This window comes from Eptatretus burgeri, chromosome 3 (assembly GCF_056783735.1).
Source record: "Eptatretus burgeri isolate ZD-2024b chromosome 3, Ebu_testis_v1, whole genome shotgun sequence".
NCBI classification, from domain to species: domain Eukaryota; kingdom Metazoa; phylum Chordata; class Myxini; order Myxiniformes; family Myxinidae; genus Eptatretus; species Eptatretus burgeri.
Window position 1 is genome coordinate 12,604,590 of NC_140963.1, and position 22,500 is coordinate 12,627,089.

The 22,500-nt window shown below is 42.7% G+C and overlaps 1 protein-coding gene across 3 annotated transcripts in view; it reads right to left on the reverse strand.

Annotated features, from left to right (window-relative positions):
- The window catches only part of LOC147029406 (polypeptide N-acetylgalactosaminyltransferase 1), a 472,683-nt gene that overhangs the window by 239,744 nt on the left and 210,439 nt on the right, over positions 1–22,500 (reverse strand). For all 3 annotated transcript variants that reach the window (XM_085872448.1, XM_085872449.1, XM_085872450.1), the window contains one exon: positions 8,356–8,522. In XM_085872448.1, the coding sequence (XP_085728574.1) occupies positions 8,356–8,522 (167 nt within the window). The remainder of the gene's footprint in view (positions 1–8,355; positions 8,523–22,500) is intronic.

Consider the following 22,500-nt stretch of genomic DNA (forward strand, 5'->3'; position numbering starts at 1 on the left):
ACCATGCAATACCCTCTGGTCTACGCCTAGTTGGTCAGGGGTTCATCCTACAGCAAGATAACAACCCAAAACATACCTCCAGGCTATGTCAAAACTACCTGAGAAGAAAAGAACAAGGCGGTTGGCTTCAAATCATGGAATGGCCAGCACAGTCTCCAGACTTAAACCCCATCGAGCTGGTTCGGAATGAACTGGACAGAAGGGTGAAAGCAAAGCAACCGACAAGTGCAACACATTTGTGGGAACTTCTGCAACAGTGTTGGGAAGAACTTTCCGAACAATATTTGATTTCCATTGTGGAAAGAATGCCACGAGTGATAGCCTGGTGTTGGCTTAGTGGTTTGGGTGGCAGCTTGGGATCCCAGGGTCCTGAGTTCAAGCCCCGTTGGCTGCTTAATTAACACCAGGGGGTTGACTCAGCCTGTCATCCTTCCGAGGTCGGCGAAATGAGTACCAGTCCCGGTGTATGCCCCGGTTAGAATAGGTGCACCATATCCCTGTGTGTCGTAAGAGGCGACCAGGGTTGGCGTCAGGAAGGGCATCCAGCTATAAAAAAACATTGCCTCAAAAAAAAAGCCAACCCCTGCACAGCAGGGAAAAATGGCTGTAAAAACGGGAATTTTTTTTATTTTAAAGAATGCCACGAGTATGTTCGGCTGTTATATCTGCAAAAGGTTGTGACTTTGATGAATCAAAAACTTTGGATTAAATTTGTTTAACAAAATGATTCCATGATTTCATTTTTTATCTGAAATTGTTTATTTGTTCTCTGCTTTAATTTCAGAGTACATTGAAACATTAAACTGCTTAAATTTCAGTAAAAACTGGAAAAATGGGGGTGTTCTAAAACTTTTGACCGGTAGTGTATATATATATATATATATATATATATATATATATATATATATACGTACATACATATATGAAGGACCTTATATTAGAATCAGAATCTGGATGTCGGTCTATGCATGGGGCTGGCAGGATACCCTCACATCCCTCTTTTCCAGGCGGGTCCTTGAGGGAGCAGATGTTTCCAATGCAGAAACAGTGGAACCACCTCCTTGCGGATGGTTTCATTACCGCACTCATTAAAACTGCAACAATTAACCAGTCCATAAGGATGGGTTCTTTTCCAGCATTCTTAACAAAACAGACAAAAAAAAAGTCCAATTTTGTGTCTACTTTGTGTTCCAGTTGTTTCAAGACAAACTCCATAAAGATAACCATACGTATCACAATTGCAATCAACATTTAAAATAAATATAAATCGGCTTTCAATGACGTCTCTTGCTGCATTGAAGAAGATAAAACATATAAAATGTGGCCCCTCCCTTCTGTAATGCGTCTATCCTCCACCATTCCTCCACTCTTAATCCTAGAAATTGGACACAGGTGCGCACACATTGTTGTGCGAACAAAGATTTTTCAATGAAAGGTAACCTGACGATCAACGTTTTCAACCCAAGATGTAATCAGTTCATACTTTTGCCAAGTTTGGTTGGAATCCTTTCAGTGATTCACAAGTTATTTTGGTAAAAGATCTGCGACGCTGCATGCACTCACACCTCGTCTGACGGGCAACCCAAAAACACAATGCCTCTGGTGCTTTCGGCTGCGGAGCCATAACTAGAAGTTTAAACCCTATTTTAAGTCTGTCCATTACGGAGATTAAAGTGTTTGTGTTAGAGTTTGATTTCAATCAGGGTGTATAAATATCTGGATTTTGCTTTAACAAGTAATCTTGTGCAATGGCCCACGGCTGTTTTGCGTGCAAGAGATTTGTTGCATTTACTTTCCATTTTGCAACATGGTGTTTTTCGAGATTGCAAATCAGCAGTGAAACGGGAAGATTGCATGCCAATTTTTGGGAATCCAGTGAAAAGTGGGGCAAATTGATTGAGGGCATATGAAAATGTCTGCTTGTAAATCAGGACCAATTGTTCAGGATGATCAGGAAATTGTAAAAAAAAAATGAAAAATAAAACTGGAATGGCACCCGTTAGAGCGTATACCTCCACTCGGGTGAACAATTTACATTTTGTATCCCACTGACAGGCCAGATCTGCATCTAGATCCTTTCCCAAAGTTTAATCAGCTTGTTCTTGTCATTTTCCCACTCATGCACCAAGATTCGTCCGAATCCGTCCACAACCTTTTGAGATATGGTGCTATATATCGTTTTTGGCATTATTTCTCAATGGTGAAGAATCACTTTAAAAAAAGTTCTAATATCTGGATCTGAATCTTCAACGAAATTGAATCAATTTGTCATTGTCATAACACCAAACCTGTCCACCAAGTTTCGTCCAAATCCATCCATGACTTTTTGAGATATCTTGCTCACAGACAAACAAACAGACAGACAGGGGTGAATACATAACCTCTGCCACCTTTGTAAGAGATAATTAAACAATTTCTTCCCAAAGCATTGAGTATTAATGGAGGTCATGTGATAGTATGTCATATGCTTCAACAGCTATGAAAGTTTCAGGAAAGGAAATAAAAAAGTGTTAAATGAGCAGTCGCAAAAAGGAAGTATAGGCAGTATTGTTCTGGAAAATAAATAACAGCGACAGGATCAAAATTGTGAGGAGGAAAATAAAAAAGATCCAAAGTATGTCCATTAAGATTGTTGAGACGTGGAACGTGATGTCACAGATTTAATACACACTCATTGGAGGAGTCTTTGTGAAATTGGATCATGGAAGTCATCAACATGGATATGCTTGGTGTTGGCTTAATGGTTAAGATGGCGTGTTTTGGATCCTAGGGTCCTGAGTTCAAGTCCCGCTCAGCTGTTGAATTAATACCAGCTGGGGTTAACTCGACCTGTCATCCTTCCGAGGTCGGCAAAATGAGTGCCAGCTTGCTGGTATACTGTGTCGGAGTGGTGACCCGTCCAGAATTGTGCCCAATAGCCAAGGAGACTGATGAGTCAGCACCAACGCTCTGCACAGAGTATGGTCCCAATCTCCTTTCCCCCTCCTTTGGCAGTGAATACAGCTTCGAGTCTTCTTGGGTATGTCTGTATCAGCTTCGAGTCTTCTTGGGTATGTCTGTATCAGCTTCGAGTCTTCTTGGGTATGTCTGTATCAGCTTCGAGTCTTCTTGGGTATGTCTGTATCAGCTTTGAGTCTTCTTGGGTATGTCTGTATCAGCTTCGAGTCTTCTTGGGTATGTCTGTATCAGCTTTGAGTCTTCTTGGGTATGTCTGTATCAGTTTCGAGTCTTCTTGGGTATGTCTGTATCAGCTTTGAGTCTTCTTGGATATGTCTGTATCAGCTTCGAGTCTTCTTGGGTATGTCTGTATCAGCTTTGAGTCTTCTTGGGTATGTCTGTATCAGTTTCGAGTCTTCTTCGGTATGTCTATCAGCTTTGCACATCTGGATTTGGGGATTTTCCCCCATTCTTCCTTTTAGATTTGCTCACGCTCTATCAAGTTGGATGGGGAACGTCAGCGAACAGCAATTCTTTCCACAGATTCTCAATGGAATTCAAGTCTGGGCTTTTGCTGGTCCACTCAAAGACTTTCACATTCTTGTTCTGAAGACGTTCCAGTGTTGCTTTGGCTGTATGTTGGGGATCATTGTCCTGTTGGAAGGTAAATATTCACCGCAGTCGAAGGTCTTTTGCACTCTGAAACAGGTTCTCCTTTAGGATTTGCCTGTGTTTGGCTCCATTCATTGTTCTCTCAATCCTTGCAAGTCTCTCAGTTCCTGCCACTGAAAAGCATCCCCATAATATTATGATGCCACCACCATACTTCACAGTCGGGATGTTGTTAGATGGGTGATGAGCTGTGCTCAGTTTCTGCCAGACACAGCGCTATGCATTCAGGCCAATGAGTGCAATTTTCATCTCATCAGACAGCAGAATATTTTGCCTCTTGCTCTCAGAATCTTTCACGTGTCTTTTTGCCAAACTCCAAGCGTGCGTTCATGTGCCTTTTTCAGAGGAGTGGCTTATGTCTGACCACTTTCCCCAGGGGTGGATCCAGATTTTAGGTTGGGGGAGGGGTGGGGGGGGTGCAAAAATATACATTGCATTGTAAAATATAACTTTGCTGAACAGAACGAGGAGAACATTTTATTGTCGGCGTTTCTTCTTGCTTAGGTGTTTATTTTTGTTGTCAGACTTGTGTGCAAGAGAAGTAAAGTCAAATAATGATGTTTTCTTATAATGGACTCGGTGGACAACATGAGTTGATTTGAATCAGTTATTTAATTGTTTATCATTTCAGAATCTTTATGATCCCTGCACAGATTTTGATTAAAAATAAATAATGAAACGTTTGTCAGATGGGATAAGAACTCAGGATCTCTTGTCTACAAAGCAATGCTCAAATTACATTACAACACACAGTCTGCTCTCTTTCTTCGATGGACAGTTCACAATCCATCCATCCATCCATCCATTGGGACCATACTCTGTGCAGAGCATTGTGGCTGCCTCAGCAGTCTCCTTGGCTATTGGACGCAATCCTGGACAGGTTGCCACTCCGACACAGGATCCCAGCAAGCTGGCACTCGTTTTGCCGACCTCGGAAGGATGACAGGCAGAGTCAACCCCACCTGGTATTAATTCAACAGCCGAGTGGGATTTGAACTCAGGATCATAGGATCCCAAGCCCACCACCTTAACCATTAAGCCAACACCAGGCATATAGTTCACAATGACAATGTTTCAAAGGACCAAACCAACAAGAGATATTACCAACAACATGACATCACTCATAATCATCATGACTAAATTACAACACACTGAGAAGGCTCTCCTGGTTAGTGGAGTTACAAAATCAAATGGTAACAGTTTAATCGCCTGTTACATTTTTCTGTATCCACATCATGTTCCTTTAATTTCATCTTCTTTAGAAAGAAACTGAATACTCCTGAGAATTTTTGCCCTTTTTGAAGAACATCGTTCCACTTCAGTGGTGGTGGTTGTTGTTGTTGTTGTTGTTGTTGTTCATCGGGAATTAAGATGACAATACCAGAAACGATACCGAAAATACCGAATTGATATCCATCTTTTTCAACAATGTTTCGTAACTAACAGATCCTGATTTTTGGCACAATGTACTGGTACACTTCAAAAACATAAACATAATTAAACACTTTAAGCATTTTCTTCAATGTAAGTAATCGTTGCAGATTTTACATTTAATTATCTTTGAAACGCTCTGCAATACGAGGTAAGCTTACTGTACATCCCTTATTATATATTTAGTCTTTACGGTGGAAATTGTTCGAAAAGTTCACTGTACGAGAGTTTCCTTTCCCACATTCTGAGACCACATCTTTGGTTATATACACCTCATTACATGTGAAAAAAAAACGATCTCTTTTGACGGGAAGGGTTTCGGGAGGTCGAGCGCCGGGTGCGCCCCCACCTGGATCTGCACCTGCTCCCATAAAGCCGAGGTTTGTGAAGTGCTGCAAAGATTGTTGTCCTTCCGGCAGGTTCGCCACCTCAGCCAAGGAACTCTGTAGTTCTGTCAGAGTGGTCATTGGGTTCTTGGTCACGTCCCTGACCAAGGTTCTTCTTGCCCGGTTGCTCAGTTTGGTCAGACAACCACCTCTCGGAAGAGTCTGGGTCGTTCCATATTCTTTCCATTTCCTCATGATGGAGCTCACTGTGCTCTTAGGAACTTTCAACACTCCAGAAATAGTTTTATCCCCTTCCCCAGATCTAGGCCTCCTCACAATTCTATCTCGGAGTTCTACGGACAGTTCTTTGGACTTCATGGAAGAGTTTCTGCTCTGACATGCATAGTCAACTGTGGGACCTTCTGGAGAAAGGTGTTTTTCTTTCTAAATCATGTCAAATCAATTGAATTGGCCACAGGTGGACTCCAATCAAGTTTCTGAGACATGTCAAGGATGATCAAAGGAAATTGGATACACCTGAACTCAATTTGGGGTGTCATAGCAAAGGGGTTGAATACTTATTGATGCAAAACATTTCAGGTTTTAATTTTTTAATTAATTTATTTAAATAAAATAAAAAACACTCCACTGACATTATGTGGTATATTGTGTCGATCGGTGACAATTTTTTTTATTTAATCAATTTTCAAATCAGGCTGTAACACAACAACATGTGACAGAAGTCGAGGGGTGTGAATAGTTCCTGAAGGCACTGTAACTGTGAATATCGTGAAGCGAGTGCCGGCTGCCTGGTGAAAAGTCAAGTCCTCAACATATCGGACTCGGATCCTTACTGAACAAGACAAGTTGGTCTCAAAAAGAGCCTTGTGCAATGCTGTTGGCAGAAATATTATGGTGGGATATCCTTTTCAGGAGGGGGTTTCTGGAAGAATGTGCGACACTGAAAAAAACATCCTTTTTCAAAATGATTAAAAACATGTTTTGGTTGAACGATTTCTCTTTTCCGCTCTCTTTTATTTTTTGTGAACAACATATATGTATTCCATGCGGTTGGGTGGATATTGCAAGATGAGGGCCAGAACCCCAAAAAGGTGCTGGCAGAATATTTTGATTCATTGAAATGTTGGACATTTGTCAATTTTCAGCTTCCATGACAGCTTCCTGAGTGCAGCATGATCATAAAACATGCTGCACTCACAGCTACCGTTGTAAACATAGAAGCTACAAAGTGAAAAATAAACTTAAAGATAAAAATGTTTTAAAAGTGCAAACGACTTTGGAACACAGTTGCAACTCAAGACTCCAAGCCAAATAATCACTTTTGGTTTTGGCAATGCCACTGTACCTGTGGTGGACCAGCTGCACATCAATCAATGCAAAAGAGGAGTCATAAACTTTGGCAACGCAGAAACTGCTATGACGTCAGACCAAGCTGCACAATGAATCGTCTTAATGGTGATTTTCCCACGAAAATGCCTCATTCCAGTAAAAATAAGCCAAGGCTGTGTCACTCGAATGTCAAAAACAGTTTTACTGCACGATTCAAGCTGCGAGGAAACTACCAATGAGATTATCATAAAGCTCCGCATTTTCATCCATCGTCATGTGTCTCGGGGTCGTACAATGGATTAAGTGTCCCACTAAGGTATTTAACAAGGGATTTGGAAAAATGTACTGTGATTGAAATAATCAGACCCAAATTAAGACGGAGTGCCAACATTTGGTGGCGTAACAGTGAGAGCGTCTCCTCCGATTCTGGGAGGGTGGCGGTTCAAACCCCAGGTGAGTGACACCAAAGACTTTAAAAAGGTTACGTGCTGCTTCATTGCTTAAAACAGTGTTTGTAAAGGATAAAGCACAGACAAATAACCATAGGTTGGCAACCATTGTGCAGATTTTATGGGCCCAATTACCTCCTCTGCCAAGTCCCTTCGAAGGGAGCTCCTATTATATTTTAAGAAAGTATAAAATGAACATAACAAGGGATATAGCCCTTCGTAGCATTCTTTTAAAATTTATTTTTCATGACTTCATGATCGATGATCAATGATTAACTTGTAAAAACAACTGATGATCAATCATTTCAATTTTGCATTTTCACCAATTATTATGTGAAGTGACCCAAGCAATGATATATCTGAAAACCACACAAACCCAGTTGCAGATAGTGGAATAAGAATCCGAAAAGGCAATAAATAAGCAGAAGGTAATTTTAAAAGTTACGAGAACAATGTATTCAAATGGACTTGCACTCTTATTCCAAAGTATCGCAATTGATCAACAGTAGAATGTTGTGATCAATTCCTTCATGGAAAGTAGAACGGAAAGAATTGTCGATTTAATTGATAAAATAGAAAAGCACTAAAAGGTGCAAAACAGCTTGGAGAAGATGAGTAGAGGCCAAACATCAACGGCACATCTAAGTTTCAGCGTACACCCTGTTGGTGGCTCAGACAGGGAATGTTGGACACACTTTGTGGAGGGTGGCCTTACGTGCCCCATAGCGCAGAGGAAGCACTGTCTAACCTCAAAGGTTCTAAGGTTTACACACCAGGAGACAAAGCCGAGGTGGAGTATTCGTTAGAGTCAGACTTGAATTGAAACATTACAAATGTATCTTAAAAATAAATAAATAAAAAGTCTGAAAAAAAGAAGTAAAAACAAAGAAGGTAACATCTGGTGTTGATGAGGTGGCTTCGAAAGCACAGCTTACAGGTCAGTAAAGCTCTCTCAGTCGGTAAATCTAGCTGCTTACAACTTTCCGACTTAAAATGGATGTAAATGAAACTTTACAGGCATTCTTCATGATGCCATTGGCCACTTGTATATAAATGAGGCGAACAATGCGTCATCTAGTCAGAGAGGAACGGAAAATGCACACATGATGTTTCAATTCGAGCAAAACTACTCCTGGCTTACAAAGTAAATGACATTTACCTCGGCAAACAGCCGCAGAATACGTTCCTACCTCGCTCACTGGCATCATCGACGAGCAGAATCTCCTCAAGAAGGTGGCGAGGAGAGCGGCTGATGATGCTGTGCACTGTGCGGAGGAGAGTGCTCCATGCCTCATTGTGGAAAACAATCACGACACTCGTCTTGGGCAGATTATCTGGGTACAACTTTGTCTTGCATCTGCACCAGACAGGACAAATCACAGACCATTAGCTTGGAGCCATATTCTTTCAGACAAGTAGAATGGTTGTAAAATAATAACAATAATAAAATATATACATACATACATACATACACTGGCAGGGTGTGCTTACACATTGTGTAAGCATACGAACCGTGCTTCCCCATTGTCTCGGGCCGCTCACCTGCATTTGATTTTTCATTTATTTGTTTTCACATATTTTTATTCATTTATGGATATTTTCATTTACGGATGCTTTCGGATGGTTCTGTGATTTTTTTTCCCTGGGTGTGTCGGCTTCAATGCCCATTGGCATGCAAAATTACCATGTTTCCCCATTATCTGGGTTCACCCCTTCATTTTTTTATTCACTTAAAAATTTTTTTTTTTCATTTACTTACATTTTCATTTGTGGATGTTGTCCACCGATTCTGTGAATTTTGCCCGTGTATGTGGCAGACGGCACTTATCGCTCCCGGCATCATGCAGCAAGGGCTGAATGGGACATGGTGCTGGTGCTTTCACCACTCAAGGTTTGGAGTCACATCGTATCTGCTTTATAACCGAAAGGTTTTCAGTCACAAGTGTTTGGAGCCTTGCTGTGTTACCTTGATGATACCCGAATGAGGGTGAAAGGGAAACATGAAGACCAAACATGAAGAAACATGAAGACCAAGACCAAGGAGGAAACATGAAGACCAAGGAAGACCAAGGATAAGTGGAGGAGCTTAGTTTTCAAGGTAAACCACTGTTTACATACAGGTGAAACACTTGTTTTGTAATGCGTGTTACATGCCAGGACTGCATGGTTCCATGCACTTGTGACAGCATCTGAAACTCCATCTTCAAAAATAGCGCTGGGAAATAGCTCTTCCGGGAGCCGCGTACAGTTTATGCGTCATGGCAGTGATGTTATGATACAATATATATTTGGATAAAATGATAAATTCAAAGCACAAACAGGATGTGAATGTGGAATTCAAGCAGAAGGAGCTGTATTTTCAGAAAATAATGTGATAAGACTTGTTTTAACTGATCTCATGTAATGATAACACTTGAACTGAAATAACGTTGGTCTGCCGTGTTGGCATTCATTTCAATGGGGAAATAAAGGGGGTGGTGCTCATTTACTCTCTGGGCCAAGTAAGGGAAGGAATTTTGAATATGGCAAGGAATAGCACATCACAACATGTTCTTTGAAAAGGAAGCACAGGATATTTAACATCCACAAACAAATGCTTTCAGTTGGGACAGCCGGTTCATTGTGCCTTTCGAAGGACAGCTGTACGTCACGATGAAATGCACTGAAAATTTAATTGTCGTCGCTGATATTAGTTATGACATTAATCGAATGGAGCATTTCAGCTCTAATTGAGCCTCACAAACTAACTTACTTCAAAGAGACCAATGCCATCATTTGTGTCTTTTACATCTTTAAATGGTTTTTTTTTTTTTGACCATATGACGTTATCACATGGAAAATATTTTGAATGAAAAATTTTTTTTTTGAGCAATTCATATTTTGATGGTTATGCAGCGACCTGCAAAGCATTCACCCCCAACTAATAATGTTACATTTAGATGAATTAGGAATTATGTAGAAACAATTTTTTCAAAGGAACTTATTATATTCATAACTGAAGAGATCAAACTAAACAATGTTATAGTTGAAGGAGGTTACATGTCAGGAATACCTGTAAACACAAGTGCAAATCAAAATTCACTGGTTGTAATAGTATTCAGCCCCTGAGGTCAGTACTTGGTGGAAGAACCATTTACAGCAATGACTGCAACGAGTCTTTGTGGGTAGGTCTCTACCAGCTTTGTACAGTGAGATGGTGAAATCTTTGCTCATTCTTCACGTGAAAATTGCTCTAGTTATATCAAGTTTGATGGAGATCGTCGATGGACTGCAAACTTCAAGACTCCCCATTAAATGTTCAATTGGGTTAAAGTCAGGACTTTGAATGGGCTACTCAAAAACATTTATTTTCTTCTTATTCAGCCTCTCCAATGTAGCTTTAGCTTTGTGTTTCAGATCATCGTCCTGCTGAAATGTGAATCTCCTACCCAGTTTCAGATTTTCAGACTCGAGCAGGTTTTCATCAAGGATTCTCCTTACTTTGCACAATCCATTGTCCCTTCTATCCCGACAAGCTTACCGGCCCCTCCCGATGAAAAGCAGCCCATCACATGATGCTGCCACCACCATGCTTGACAGAAGGGATGGTGTTGACTGGGTGATGTGCAGTGTTAGGCTTGTGACAGATGTAATGCTTTGAACCAAAAAAGTTCAATATTTGTCCGTCTGATCACAAAACCTTTCTCCACGTGCCTACAATATCATTAAGATGATTATTTGTGTAAACTCCAAACAAACTTTTATAGACGTCTTTTTCAGTAACGCTTTGTTATGACGACCTGTTCCTAGAGGCCAGCTTTGTTAGTGGAATGGAATATCGTTAATTGATGAACACTGACCCCCCATTTCAGACATAGAGCCTTGCAGATCTTTCAAAATCATTTTTTGGATTTACAATGACATCCTGAACCAGTTTCCTGCTTGCCCGGATGCTGAGTTTGGATGGGTGATCTGATCTGTGTAGAGTTTGGGTGTTATGATACATCTTCTACTTCTTAATGATGGATTTTACCGTATTCAAAGGTATAATGAGTGACTTTGAAATCTCAATATAACCCTCTCCTGAACAGTGCTTCTCCACCACTTTATGTCTGACTTCATTGGAGAGCTCCTTGGTCTTCATGTTTCCCTTGTTGGTTGACCAAGTGAGTTGCACCTTAAAACTCCTTAGATAAGTGGGGGAGCTTAATTTTCAAGGTAAACCACTGATTACATACGGGTGTAACCTATTACACTCGTTTTGTAATCTTTCAAACAATTAATTTTCTCCTTAAGTGATTTAGGGTTAATTTGGCAAAGGGTTTGAATATTTCTGTAACTGAGAATCATCTGATTTTTCTCTGTTAATCAAACTTATTCACATTTTATCTGCATTTTTTTTTTTTTTAGCTTCATTACTTTGGAGTAGTTTGTGAAGACTCTCTATACATTAAGTTTGATTTGAAAGCATCATGAAATAAGCTCAGGTGGTATCAAAATGTGAAAACCTTCGAGGGGAGTGAATACTTTTGCAGGCCACTGTACTGTACAGTGTTGAGAATTGATCACACACATCTACAAATAAAAAAAAGCTCGACATCAACACGTAAAAGCCAAAAATTATCAAATATTTATAAAGTAGACTGCAGCACATTTATAAAGCACAAAAATTGACCAACTATAAAAAGATCAGTAATCACAAAGGCCACAAGATGATGATATTTAAAAGAGGGTGCACAAGCAAACTTACATGTGGATTCACTAAGTCTAACCCTTATTGAACTGTTCTCGCCAAGGAAAGCAGCTGCCTGTGTATGGCCTGGATGTGCATCAAAATCTAACAATCAGAAAGGCCAGGCAGTCACATGTGCCAGGTCCGGTGAAAAGGTCGACATACATGCACCACCTTCTTATTTGTCGTGTCAAAGAAAAATTTGACAAAGTACAAGTTCCACATCATGGCTGGGGAGGAAGCAAGCAAATAAGGACCAAATTACAAGAATATGACAAAGAAACACCATATTTATGGTTTTCAGTAATCGATAATCTTCGACTTTTATTTAATTTATCTTGCACCTAAACCATCAATTGCATCTTTGAATTATTATAATCTATAATACTAAAATGATTGACAGCTCCTGTGTCGTGCCTTCTTGCCACAGAGCGTAGGCTGCGCATGCACATTTGCCCCAAATTTGCTGTGCAAAATTATTTTCACCCAAAGAAGGTCAATGTCATGTTAAAAACTTGCAATTATGAATCAAATTGATTAAATTCGGCCACTTTCGGCAAGCTGAGCGAGGACCGAGAAATTGCGCACACGTCGCGTGGAACAGAGACGTCCTGGCGGAAATCCATAACCAGCACAAATCCTTCACGTAAACGCTGCATAACTGTGTTTCATACATGTATTTGTGACTTGCTTGCTTACGATCGGACAACCAACTTTCGATGTTCTTCATTCTTTAAAAAAGTGATGCTGAACCGCACCATCTTGCTAAGTCAGCATTTATTTTACGCACGCAAACAAATTATTTCCTATAACTGCCTGAACGTTGACATTTGATAAATATTTGATTAAAAAAACAAAACAAAAAAAAAACAACAAAGTTCATCATTTTCAACCATTCATTGTGCATTCATTGAGCAAGTGTCTTTTTGGTGAGTTTCTTTTGATGAGTTATTTGTTGCAGAGTTACTTCATCTCTATGCTGTTTCCAATTATGACTGTACCATTTTCTTCACCAGTTCCACACTCGATCAGCATTTGCCATAATAAATAAATAAGGCCCAATGACAAGCATGACGCAGAGTTGGCCTTCACCGAGAAACCTGTGTTTTCACATCCATCCATCCATCCATCCATTGGGACCATACTCTGTGCAGAGCGTTGGTGCTGCTTAAGCTGTCTCGTTGGCTATTCAATACTGGACGGGTCGCCACTCCGACACAGGATACCAGCAAGCTGGCACTCATTTTGCTGACTTCGGAAGGTTGATCGACAGTTAACCCCACCTGGTTTTAATTCAGCCGAGTGGGATTTGAAATCAGGATCCTCGGATCCCAAGCCCACCACCCTCACCATTAAGCCAACACCAGGCAGGTGTTTTCACATGGACAACTGTTTGTGACTTTATTGCGTATATTTCAAATCCTTGTATCTCCTTCATAAATGCCACACGTGTCCTCCTTCGCCGCCATGATATGTCTATTCTTGTTCTTCAAAATAATTATTTTTCAGAGATGTTTGCCTGTTCTGCACCTCGTTTACCAACTTCCCACACCTACTCGCTCCCTCCTCCCTCCACCACCTGCTCAAAGAGCACTGTGCTTCTTGTACATTCAACAAGCGATCTTATCACCCATTCAATGGTCTTTATCTCTGCCAAAGTTGGGAATTTTGAAGCAGACAAAGCACCACAACTCACCCCCCTTAAAGCTTCATGTCCCTTGATGCATCTACACTCACCCCACCCTCTCAATGCTTTCCCTTCACCCCACCTGCACAATGCTTCCCCCTCATCACACCAGCATCCACCCTGCACGTCTCCCCTCAAAACTTAATGTTCACCCTTTCTGCATCCCTCCTCACCCCATCCTTGAAAACCTTCCACCACATCTCACACACCTTTCACCAACACAGGCGAGCCCGCACACACCACACACTCAAACCCTCCCCCACACTCCAAATGCTTAAAGCCTCTCCCGTATCCCCTGCACAACACACACTCAAACCCTCAACACACCTCCACAAGCAAACCCTCACTGCACCCTACACAGTAAAACCTCACCGTATCTCCCACAACCATACTTTCCCCCACAACCCACACTCAAACCCTCACCCACACCACAAACGCTCAAACCCTGCACCCACACAATCAAACCTACCCCCGCACCCCGACACTTAAACCTTCTCCTTCGACACCCCTCCCCCCCCCAAGCCTCACCTTGCCCCCGCAAAGCCTCCCGTGCCCATCTTGCACAATCCCAATGCCTCCTCCCCACTATCACTAACAGTATGGACCTCAAATATCTGAAGTCTCCGCTCTAACCTGAAAGATCTCTCAATCGAGGCCGCTGCCTATAAACCAGCAGACATCTGTTTAACAGAATCCTTCCTCCCACAGGACATCCCTGACTCCTTAATGCCTCTCCCAGGTCATTCTGTAGAAACCTGCTCTTTCATGCACAGATTCTTCCCACCCATGGTAAATTCTTCCTTCTTCCCACCCATGGTAAATTGAATCCTGTGGTGATGTACTTGCTCTTAAACAACTTGCCATTTCTTCCTGGAAAGCAAATCTGACCAAAGGGAATCACAGTGCATTCAAAAAAAAAAATCTGCAACAAGCATGTCCACTCTCAAGAGAGCCAGAAAACAGCATCTATCCAACCTCAAGAATGAACTTTCAAACTTGACTCCCTCCTCTAAAATCTGGTAATGCCTCGAAGTCGGTCTCTGGTGTATACTCCCCTTCCATCCTTTTCCTCATCCAACATAGCCGACTCCGCTCCTGAGAAATCTGAGTGCCTCAATCCTGTGTATACTTCCAAATTGTGCATCCCCAACCCTTCACTCGGTAATATCCTTCCCTATTGGACACAACTGCTCCTGGAATCTGTCTTTTGGACCGAAGAAGGTGGAGAAGGTTATTTCAACCAGAGACTGACTCTGGTGCTGAGCCTGGTGTTGGCGCAGTGGTTAGGGCAGCGGCTTGGGATCCAAAAGGTCCTGAGTTCAAGCCCCGTTGGGCCACTGAATTAATACACCAGGGGGTTGACTCAGCCTGTCATCCTTCCGAGGTCGGCGAAATGGGTACCAGTATACTGGGCCTGGTGTATACCCCGGTTAAAATAGGTGTACCTTATCCCTGTGTTGTAATAGGCGACCAGGGTTGCGTCAGGAAGGGCATCCGGCGTAAAACATGTGCCAAATCACTATGCGGATCATGCGGATGATCCGCTGTGGCGACCCCTAACGGGAGCAGCCCAAAGAAGAAGAAGAAGAAGAAGAAGAAGAAGAAGAAGAAGAAGAGACTGACTCTGGTGCTGGACCGGATGGGCATCGGCTCACGTGTCCAAAAACCGGCTCTGCTGTTCTTGTACAAACTCGCTCTGTGAAAACACTTTTCACCTGATCGGTTGTGCTCGGTCATCTTCCATCTGCTTGGAAATCTGCCAACATCACTATTGCATAAAACGTGGAAAAACTCATCCCCTTAACTGTAGACCTATCAGCTTACTTCCAATCAGCAAGGTCATGGAATCCATCATCACAGTTGAGATGAAATCCTTCCTTTTCTCCAACAACCTCATCTCAGATCACCAATTTTGTTTCAGATGAGGTTATTCCACCTTGGACATGCTGCTCCTATTCACCCAATCATAGATGGAGGACCTCAATGTCAGACACGAGATCAGGCCCGTTTCTCTGGACACATCTCATGCTTTTGATGGAGTCTGGCATCCTGCCTTACTCTCCAAACTCTCTGCCAATGGCATCCAAGGCCAACTCCACACTTGGCTCACCGATTCCCTCTACTCTCGTAGCCAATGAGTGGCACTCAACGGAATCCTTTCATATCCTCTCCCTAGCATGGCTGGAGTGCTCCCAACGCAGTGTTCTGGGCCCAATCCTATTCCTGTTCCTGTTCTTCATAAATTATCTCTGAATATCTGAAAAATCCTCTTCATCTATTTGCTGATGACCACCCTCTGCCGTGACATCCCTCATTCTTCAGACAAGAAGGTCGCAGCCTCTACCCTCTCTTCTGAACTTGGAAAAAAAAACTGTTCAAACACTTTGAATATGTCTTTAAATCCTGACAAATCTCACACTCTCACTATCTCTCTCTGAAAGGACCATCTGGTAAACCCTTCTATATACTTTCTTAACAATTCTCTTAAGGAAGTTGACACATTCAAACTCCTGGGTCTCACTATTAGCCATGATCTTTCTTGAGCAAACCACATTTCAAAGTTGGCCTCCAAAGCCAGCCGCCCATTGGGCATCTGCAATTGTTTAAAGTCCTTCCTTGGTGCACCTGAATAATTCCCATCCACCTGCAAGGCTTTCATCCACAGCTTGAGGGAGTACCGTTCTCCCCTGCCTCACATCTTGCTCAGCTCGACACTGTGGAAATGATGGGCTTTAAGATCGTTGGAATTTCCAGCGCTGAAGCTGAGTCTTTGGGCCGATCACTTCACCATTACAGACAGGTCAGTGGTCTCTGTCTTCGACTGCCTCCTTTCTGGTCTTGCGCCCTAAGATCTTTCCCTGCTTTGTCCCCATCCCCCCAGGTTTCTGCAGGGCACACATGGTCCACCACCAACCCCCTTCTAATGAAACTACCGAAATCCAGGATCACTGCTCACCTCCACTTATGTGTTCCTCTTTTTCCCCACCTGTGGAATCAACTGACAGATCCTCTTCAATCTCATTCCTCTCTCCAGGTCTTCAAGACAGCTGTTCACCACCATGTCAAGTCGTCCCCAATTCAAAACTCATTAACCCGAGTCCATATCACACATTTGCCAAAACACATTCTCATAGTAGCACTCCTGTATCACGTCAACTCAACTATTAAAACAATCTCGGCTTCAAAATCTACACACCACTGAGACATCAACAATTCCATCTTCTGACGGCCATGTCCACATCAACATTGATCTCATCACAACTTGAGCAAACCCAAACTTCGACCCGAACGAAGAACATCATGGTCAGTAACGTCAGCGTGAAAAACCTGGTGTGCATCAACAAGTGACATTCGCTATTTAACAATTACCATTTCATCAGGGTCTCTGCACTAGTGGCATGTATTTTGTTTGATTTGCCACCAAATCATGAGATAATCATCCAGCTGTTAAAATTAAAGAAACTTCAACACAGGAGCAGGTCCATCACATCCATGTTACATCAATACCAAATTCATCCAATTTGTCAGGGACTCAATTTCTCTGGGGGTGAGATGAGAAGTCAGGCAGGCACAAAGGGTTAAGATAGCATTGGCCATGGATAGAGTGGGATAGATTTACACACCTACTCAGGACAAGTCAGGGATAAGTTGTATGTAATATGTGCACCGAGGAGAAAGTGACCATCCATCATTGAGTGGTTTTGGGAAGGATGTGACGTGTCAAACCTCCTGTATACAGGGGAGGCCAGGTGGAGGACTTGAGGTAAATTAAAACGAACATGTAAGGAGCACTGCAGGCGCAGCTTGGAGAATTTGCCTGCTTGCCTCTTCGTGGAGAACCACGCACCCGGTGGTATATTGTGCTGCGGCAAAGCCCCAGGAAGTGTCCGGGATGCCCGTTTGAAGGCGTGGCCCCAGCAAAGCCATGCAGCCAATGATGGGACAAGCTGCATGCCTTTGGGCCGTGTCCACGCATGTGCACACACAGAGAGCATCTCCGAGAGATCACCAGAGGAAAGGAAGGCAAGTTTTTACATGACAACTGCATCACCACATGATTCAGTGTACTTGGGGTGGGAGGAAGGGTATAACTGAAGACAAGATGTGATGAATCTGTGCTAAAGAGTGAGCAGGTTTATGAGGAAGAATTCTCAGGCCAAGTTAATTTCAGGGGCAGCAGATAAAGGAGACCAGTCCTGAAGTGAAATGGCAACTTGCAGTCCCTGACAGTCAGCTTAAGTGAAAATAGCCTCTCAATCTCCTTGAAAATAGCCAGAGAGATGTTGACTCTCACAAGCACGTGATCAACAAAAAAGGAACAGAGGAAGAACAGGACACATTAGCAGGAAAGCTGGTCATTACCAAGTCCAAAAATGAGGATTTTTCATTGGCTAAAATCCGAGAAAAAGGTCATAGAATGAGTCAGGCCCATGCAGTCACAGAAGTCTGTTGCTGCAGTGCCGTGGCTGATGAGAGGGGCAGCATCACCCAGCCAAGTTGCATGGTGACAATTTAAATCACCACATACGAGGAAGAGAGAGTTGGGAGGGTGCTTAAATGTTGGTCGAGAAGCTCGATGTTAGCTGAGAGAGAGAGAGAGGGGGGTAAATGCAGTCATCACTATTTGGAGAAGGATACAACACAGATAAACAAGAGGAGGCAATGGAGGGGAAATCACAGCCAAAGGTACTACTTGGGGGTTTGGAGCAGTACATGGACATTGAGAAATGGACTTCTTCATGTAAAGTGCAAATCCAATGTTGGGATGGGATTCAAGGAGGAAATTATTGGATAGGGTGGGTGAGGAGGAAGATGAAAAGAAGTGAGGTGAGTGGGAAGATGAGAGGTGGCAGGATTTGAGAACATTGGAGGAGGTGGTGTGAGAGGAAGCTGGGAGGGGGTGGGGATAATAGGGAAAGTGTGAGTGTGTGTGGTGAGGAAGCAGCAGCAAGGAGGGAAATGAGATGGAGTGATGCTGAAAAAGGGGGACAGAGAGAAGGAGTTGGGTTGGAAGAAGTTGGGCATGCAGGAGATGACGAGGAGGAGGGTACTGACGTGAAGGGGAATTACCGGTCATGTGCGGGCAACCTCTGCAAACTGGACTTCTCATGATCCCGAATGTAGATATGTGAAAACAGACATCACATGAAGGGTGAAATGAGGGGTTGTTGAAGGTAGAGAGGAATGTAGTACCACAGGTACGGGAGTGGGAGGGGGGAGGCGGTTGATGAATAGAGAGTTTGCGAGTTGGACAGGTTTTGGAAAGAAACCTTTTGAAGAACAAGGAAAAGAAGGAGAAGGAGGAGAAGGAGGAGGAGGAGAATGAGGAGGAGGAGAAGGAGGAGAAGGAGAAGGAGAAGGAGAAGAAGGAGAAGTTTTTTTTTCGGAGTGAAAATATTTTTCTAAATTAAAAAAATTAATAAAAAAAAAAACAATTTTTGTTTTTCTTTTTGAAGCGAGGAGGTTGAACTAAGATAAGGTGAAGGAGTGTGAAAGGAGAACACTTCGGATAAAGAAAGTGGAACAAGGCACGTGACGTCAGAAGACACAGAATTGACCTGCCCACTCGCGGAGTCCTTGGTGAGAAGGCCAGACACAGTAACAGGGACATAAATTTGACAACACACAACAATAAATACGGATAAACACGAAAAATTGGACTAAAACACAACGAACACAACACAGGGTCGAATTGATAACCAAGAGACGTACCTGGTCTGGAAAACTTAGCTTTGGTAAACTGGAAGGAGGCACTGCGCAAGCCATCGTTTATTGCGCTCAGGTCCGAAACCGGAAGTCTTCCAGGAAAGATGGTGGCAGCAGAGACAGTTGGTGGGTTTAAAGTTGGATTTTTAAATTGGGTATTGGGATATCTGAATGAATGTTCAGTAGCAATTTAATTATGATGGAGATAATTTGGAGATATCAGATTGTTTTGTCTCTGTGTACAATATCTTATCAAGTCGTAATGTGGCGTTAGTTTTTCTTTTTGTTTATTTGTGTAGTTAGCAAAAAAAAAAAAAAAAAATAGGGAGTCCACTAATCTGTTCCCTTATGGCAGCTTGGCTGGAAGCGTGGCTTTACTGCTGATGCTGTGCCCCTCTGAGAGTACACTGGTATTCATTTTGTCGACCTCAGAAAGATGACAGGCTGAGTCAACCCCACCTGGTGTTAATTCAGCAGCCAATTGGGGCTCGAACTCAAGGCGGCTGGCTTTGGATCTTCGGGTTCTAAGCCAACACCACGAATAGTGTTTCGTCACCGAGTTGTCTGAAAGTTAGAGACAACATGGGCTTTATGGGCCATGTGACTTCCTCCTGTGTCTGGATTTCCTTGTGTAAATAGACAGGAAACCAGAAAATGCCTAAAAACCGTAAATATTAACTTCAGCGGTATTTCTTTCTCCTAAAAAATTACGAATGATATCGTATGCAAAACAGTGTATGCATGAGTAGGCACATGTACCAGAAAAGAATATTTCACCAAAATATTTTTTAGGGGATGATACTAATTGTCACAGGTGGATACAAAACTATACCTCACCTGGCAGGCCTTGCACACATTTTTCATCTTGGCCAAGCACAACAGAGCACCATAATTACACTCCTATGAGGGACAACATATTGAGACCAGTACTGTCTCACCAGCCTCAGCCAAACAGACAAGTAGCATCTTTTATCTGCTGCCAGATGCCGACGACACCCACTTGGAAGAGGCCATGCCTTCAGTAGGCTCAGCCAATGCTCTCACACGTCGTTGCTCAAAAAGCTGCAAGAACTTATCACCAATGAGAGGGAGTTACGAAGGAGAAGAAGGAGTCACGACAGTCTGTCAACAGAAAACACGCCAGCTGTTTTGATCAGCATGACTGACTGCACACGGCTTCCAAAAGCTTCCACTTTCTCAGCACACGGTCTCGCCGGCTGCGGTCCGAGCTCAATCGTGCAATACGATATCCTGGCCAAATTAAATATGTCGAGAAAATGCAACTCAATCCGCCACTTGACAATGCTCCCATGGCACTGAAGAAAACAATTGCATGCGACGAGGATAAAAGAAAGTGCTGCATTTGCATCGTGAACAGTTATTTTGCATCGATTTTCAGCTGCTGCTGAAACAACTGGTGCACTCGATTCTGCATCACTGGCCGTTCGCTGTCCATCTGGTGCTCTCTTTCAGCATGCGCATGTCCACGTGCCAAGGTCTCCCGAGGCAAGAAGGCCACACTAAATGAGGGAGTACAGCATGGCTCTGACTACAATTCACTTAAAAACTATTTGACATTCTCAGGAGCAGACCTCGGAGCCTCACAGAACCCCGTTTCCAAAGAACCACGTTCTTCAGAGAGGCATCAGCAGGAAAGGCGGAGCAATGATTTAGTTGCATGGAAGGTTTTTACATCAGAAACCAATTTTATGACCATACTTGTCATCCGTTTCATCCAAAGTATATTCGTGTTTGCCATTACAGTTCGAACCAACATCAAGCTTGATCAAGAGCAACGCAAATAAAACGCAAACAACTCGAACAACCGCGCCGTTGAATGTTTATTGCTAATAATGTGACACTGACTGATTGAATGAAAGCAGATACTAAATGGCAGCAATGGAATGATAAAAAGTATTACGTTGTTGAGGTTGGCTTCAAAGGAAGTGCAAAAAAAGTTTATCGGTTATGATTGGAGGATAGCTCGTATTGCGTACAAATCAATTAATCTAATCGAATAAACTGCTTACACTCCAAGCAAGGAACAAGATTTTACTACTTCCTTTGGGATGTGACGGTGTGGCCTCAACAACGATTTACACTGGCATTCCAGAGGTCATGGATTCAAATGTGGTTGAGGGCAGCAGTATTAACGGATTGAATTCAAAGCTCCTGGAAAATGAGCTCGTCGCATCGGAAATAGCATCATGTGACCGTTGATTGTCGAAGTCAATAAAAACCTACCTGGCTCACTTAGGACTTTCAGTGAGGGAGAAATGTACCTGTCCCAACTGGTTTCCTCTCCCATGTGATGCCAATCCATTTTGAGTGTGATAGGATGGTGGGGAGAGCTGGGGGAGAGGATACTCTAAAATTCCTTCACAGCAGCTCGGGGTGACATCGATGCTGCCGATAAAAGTCAAGACTGCCTCCATCCTCCTCGATGAAATCAAAGGTAACCAGACCAAAAACACACCTCAACATGAACTTTTTCCTGTTCATAAACATGACGCAATACATGTTACAGTGAAAAATGGGAGGAAAAACAAACAAAGATTATCGGACAATTCTGAACCTGGAATAGCAATGTGCTCAAATGACGGTACTCCAAAGGGCAGGTACAAGCTCACACCTATCGGTTTCAATACGCATCGAAAATCATAAGGGTTCCTGATAGAGTTGAGGAGCCAAGCTGTTTTCATCAGAGGCACCGAGGCGAAACTTGAGTGCTGAATCGACACACTTCTGCTAACTCACTCCGACAGATGGCCGAGAACGCGAAGCCGCGGAACTCTTACGTGACCAATGCACTCAAGGTCGACTCGGAATGTGGAGAGATCGATGTGGGCATTTTAATTTTGTAAATCATATACGCTGCTATAAATATTAATGAAGGATTTGCTCTTCGCCAGAGCACAAGTTTCATACACCTCTTCAATTAGCAAAGCAAGCAGTAATAAATACCCATTACACTTCCTCCTTCAATCTGCCATGCCAGGCAGGGTCATACGCCAAATTGACCCTGCCTGCATATTCTGTCATACGCCACATTCTAATAAAAGTTTAATTTGGCGAATATTTTTCATTCAAAATTCGCCAAAAAAAAATTCGTCAGGAAGATTATTAAACATGCACGTACTCGTACCGTTTTCAGGAAGCACAAACGTGCGGCTTGTCAGTGAATACATAGTTATATTTTGGCCTCACCTCGATAAATTGTGATTGTCGCGT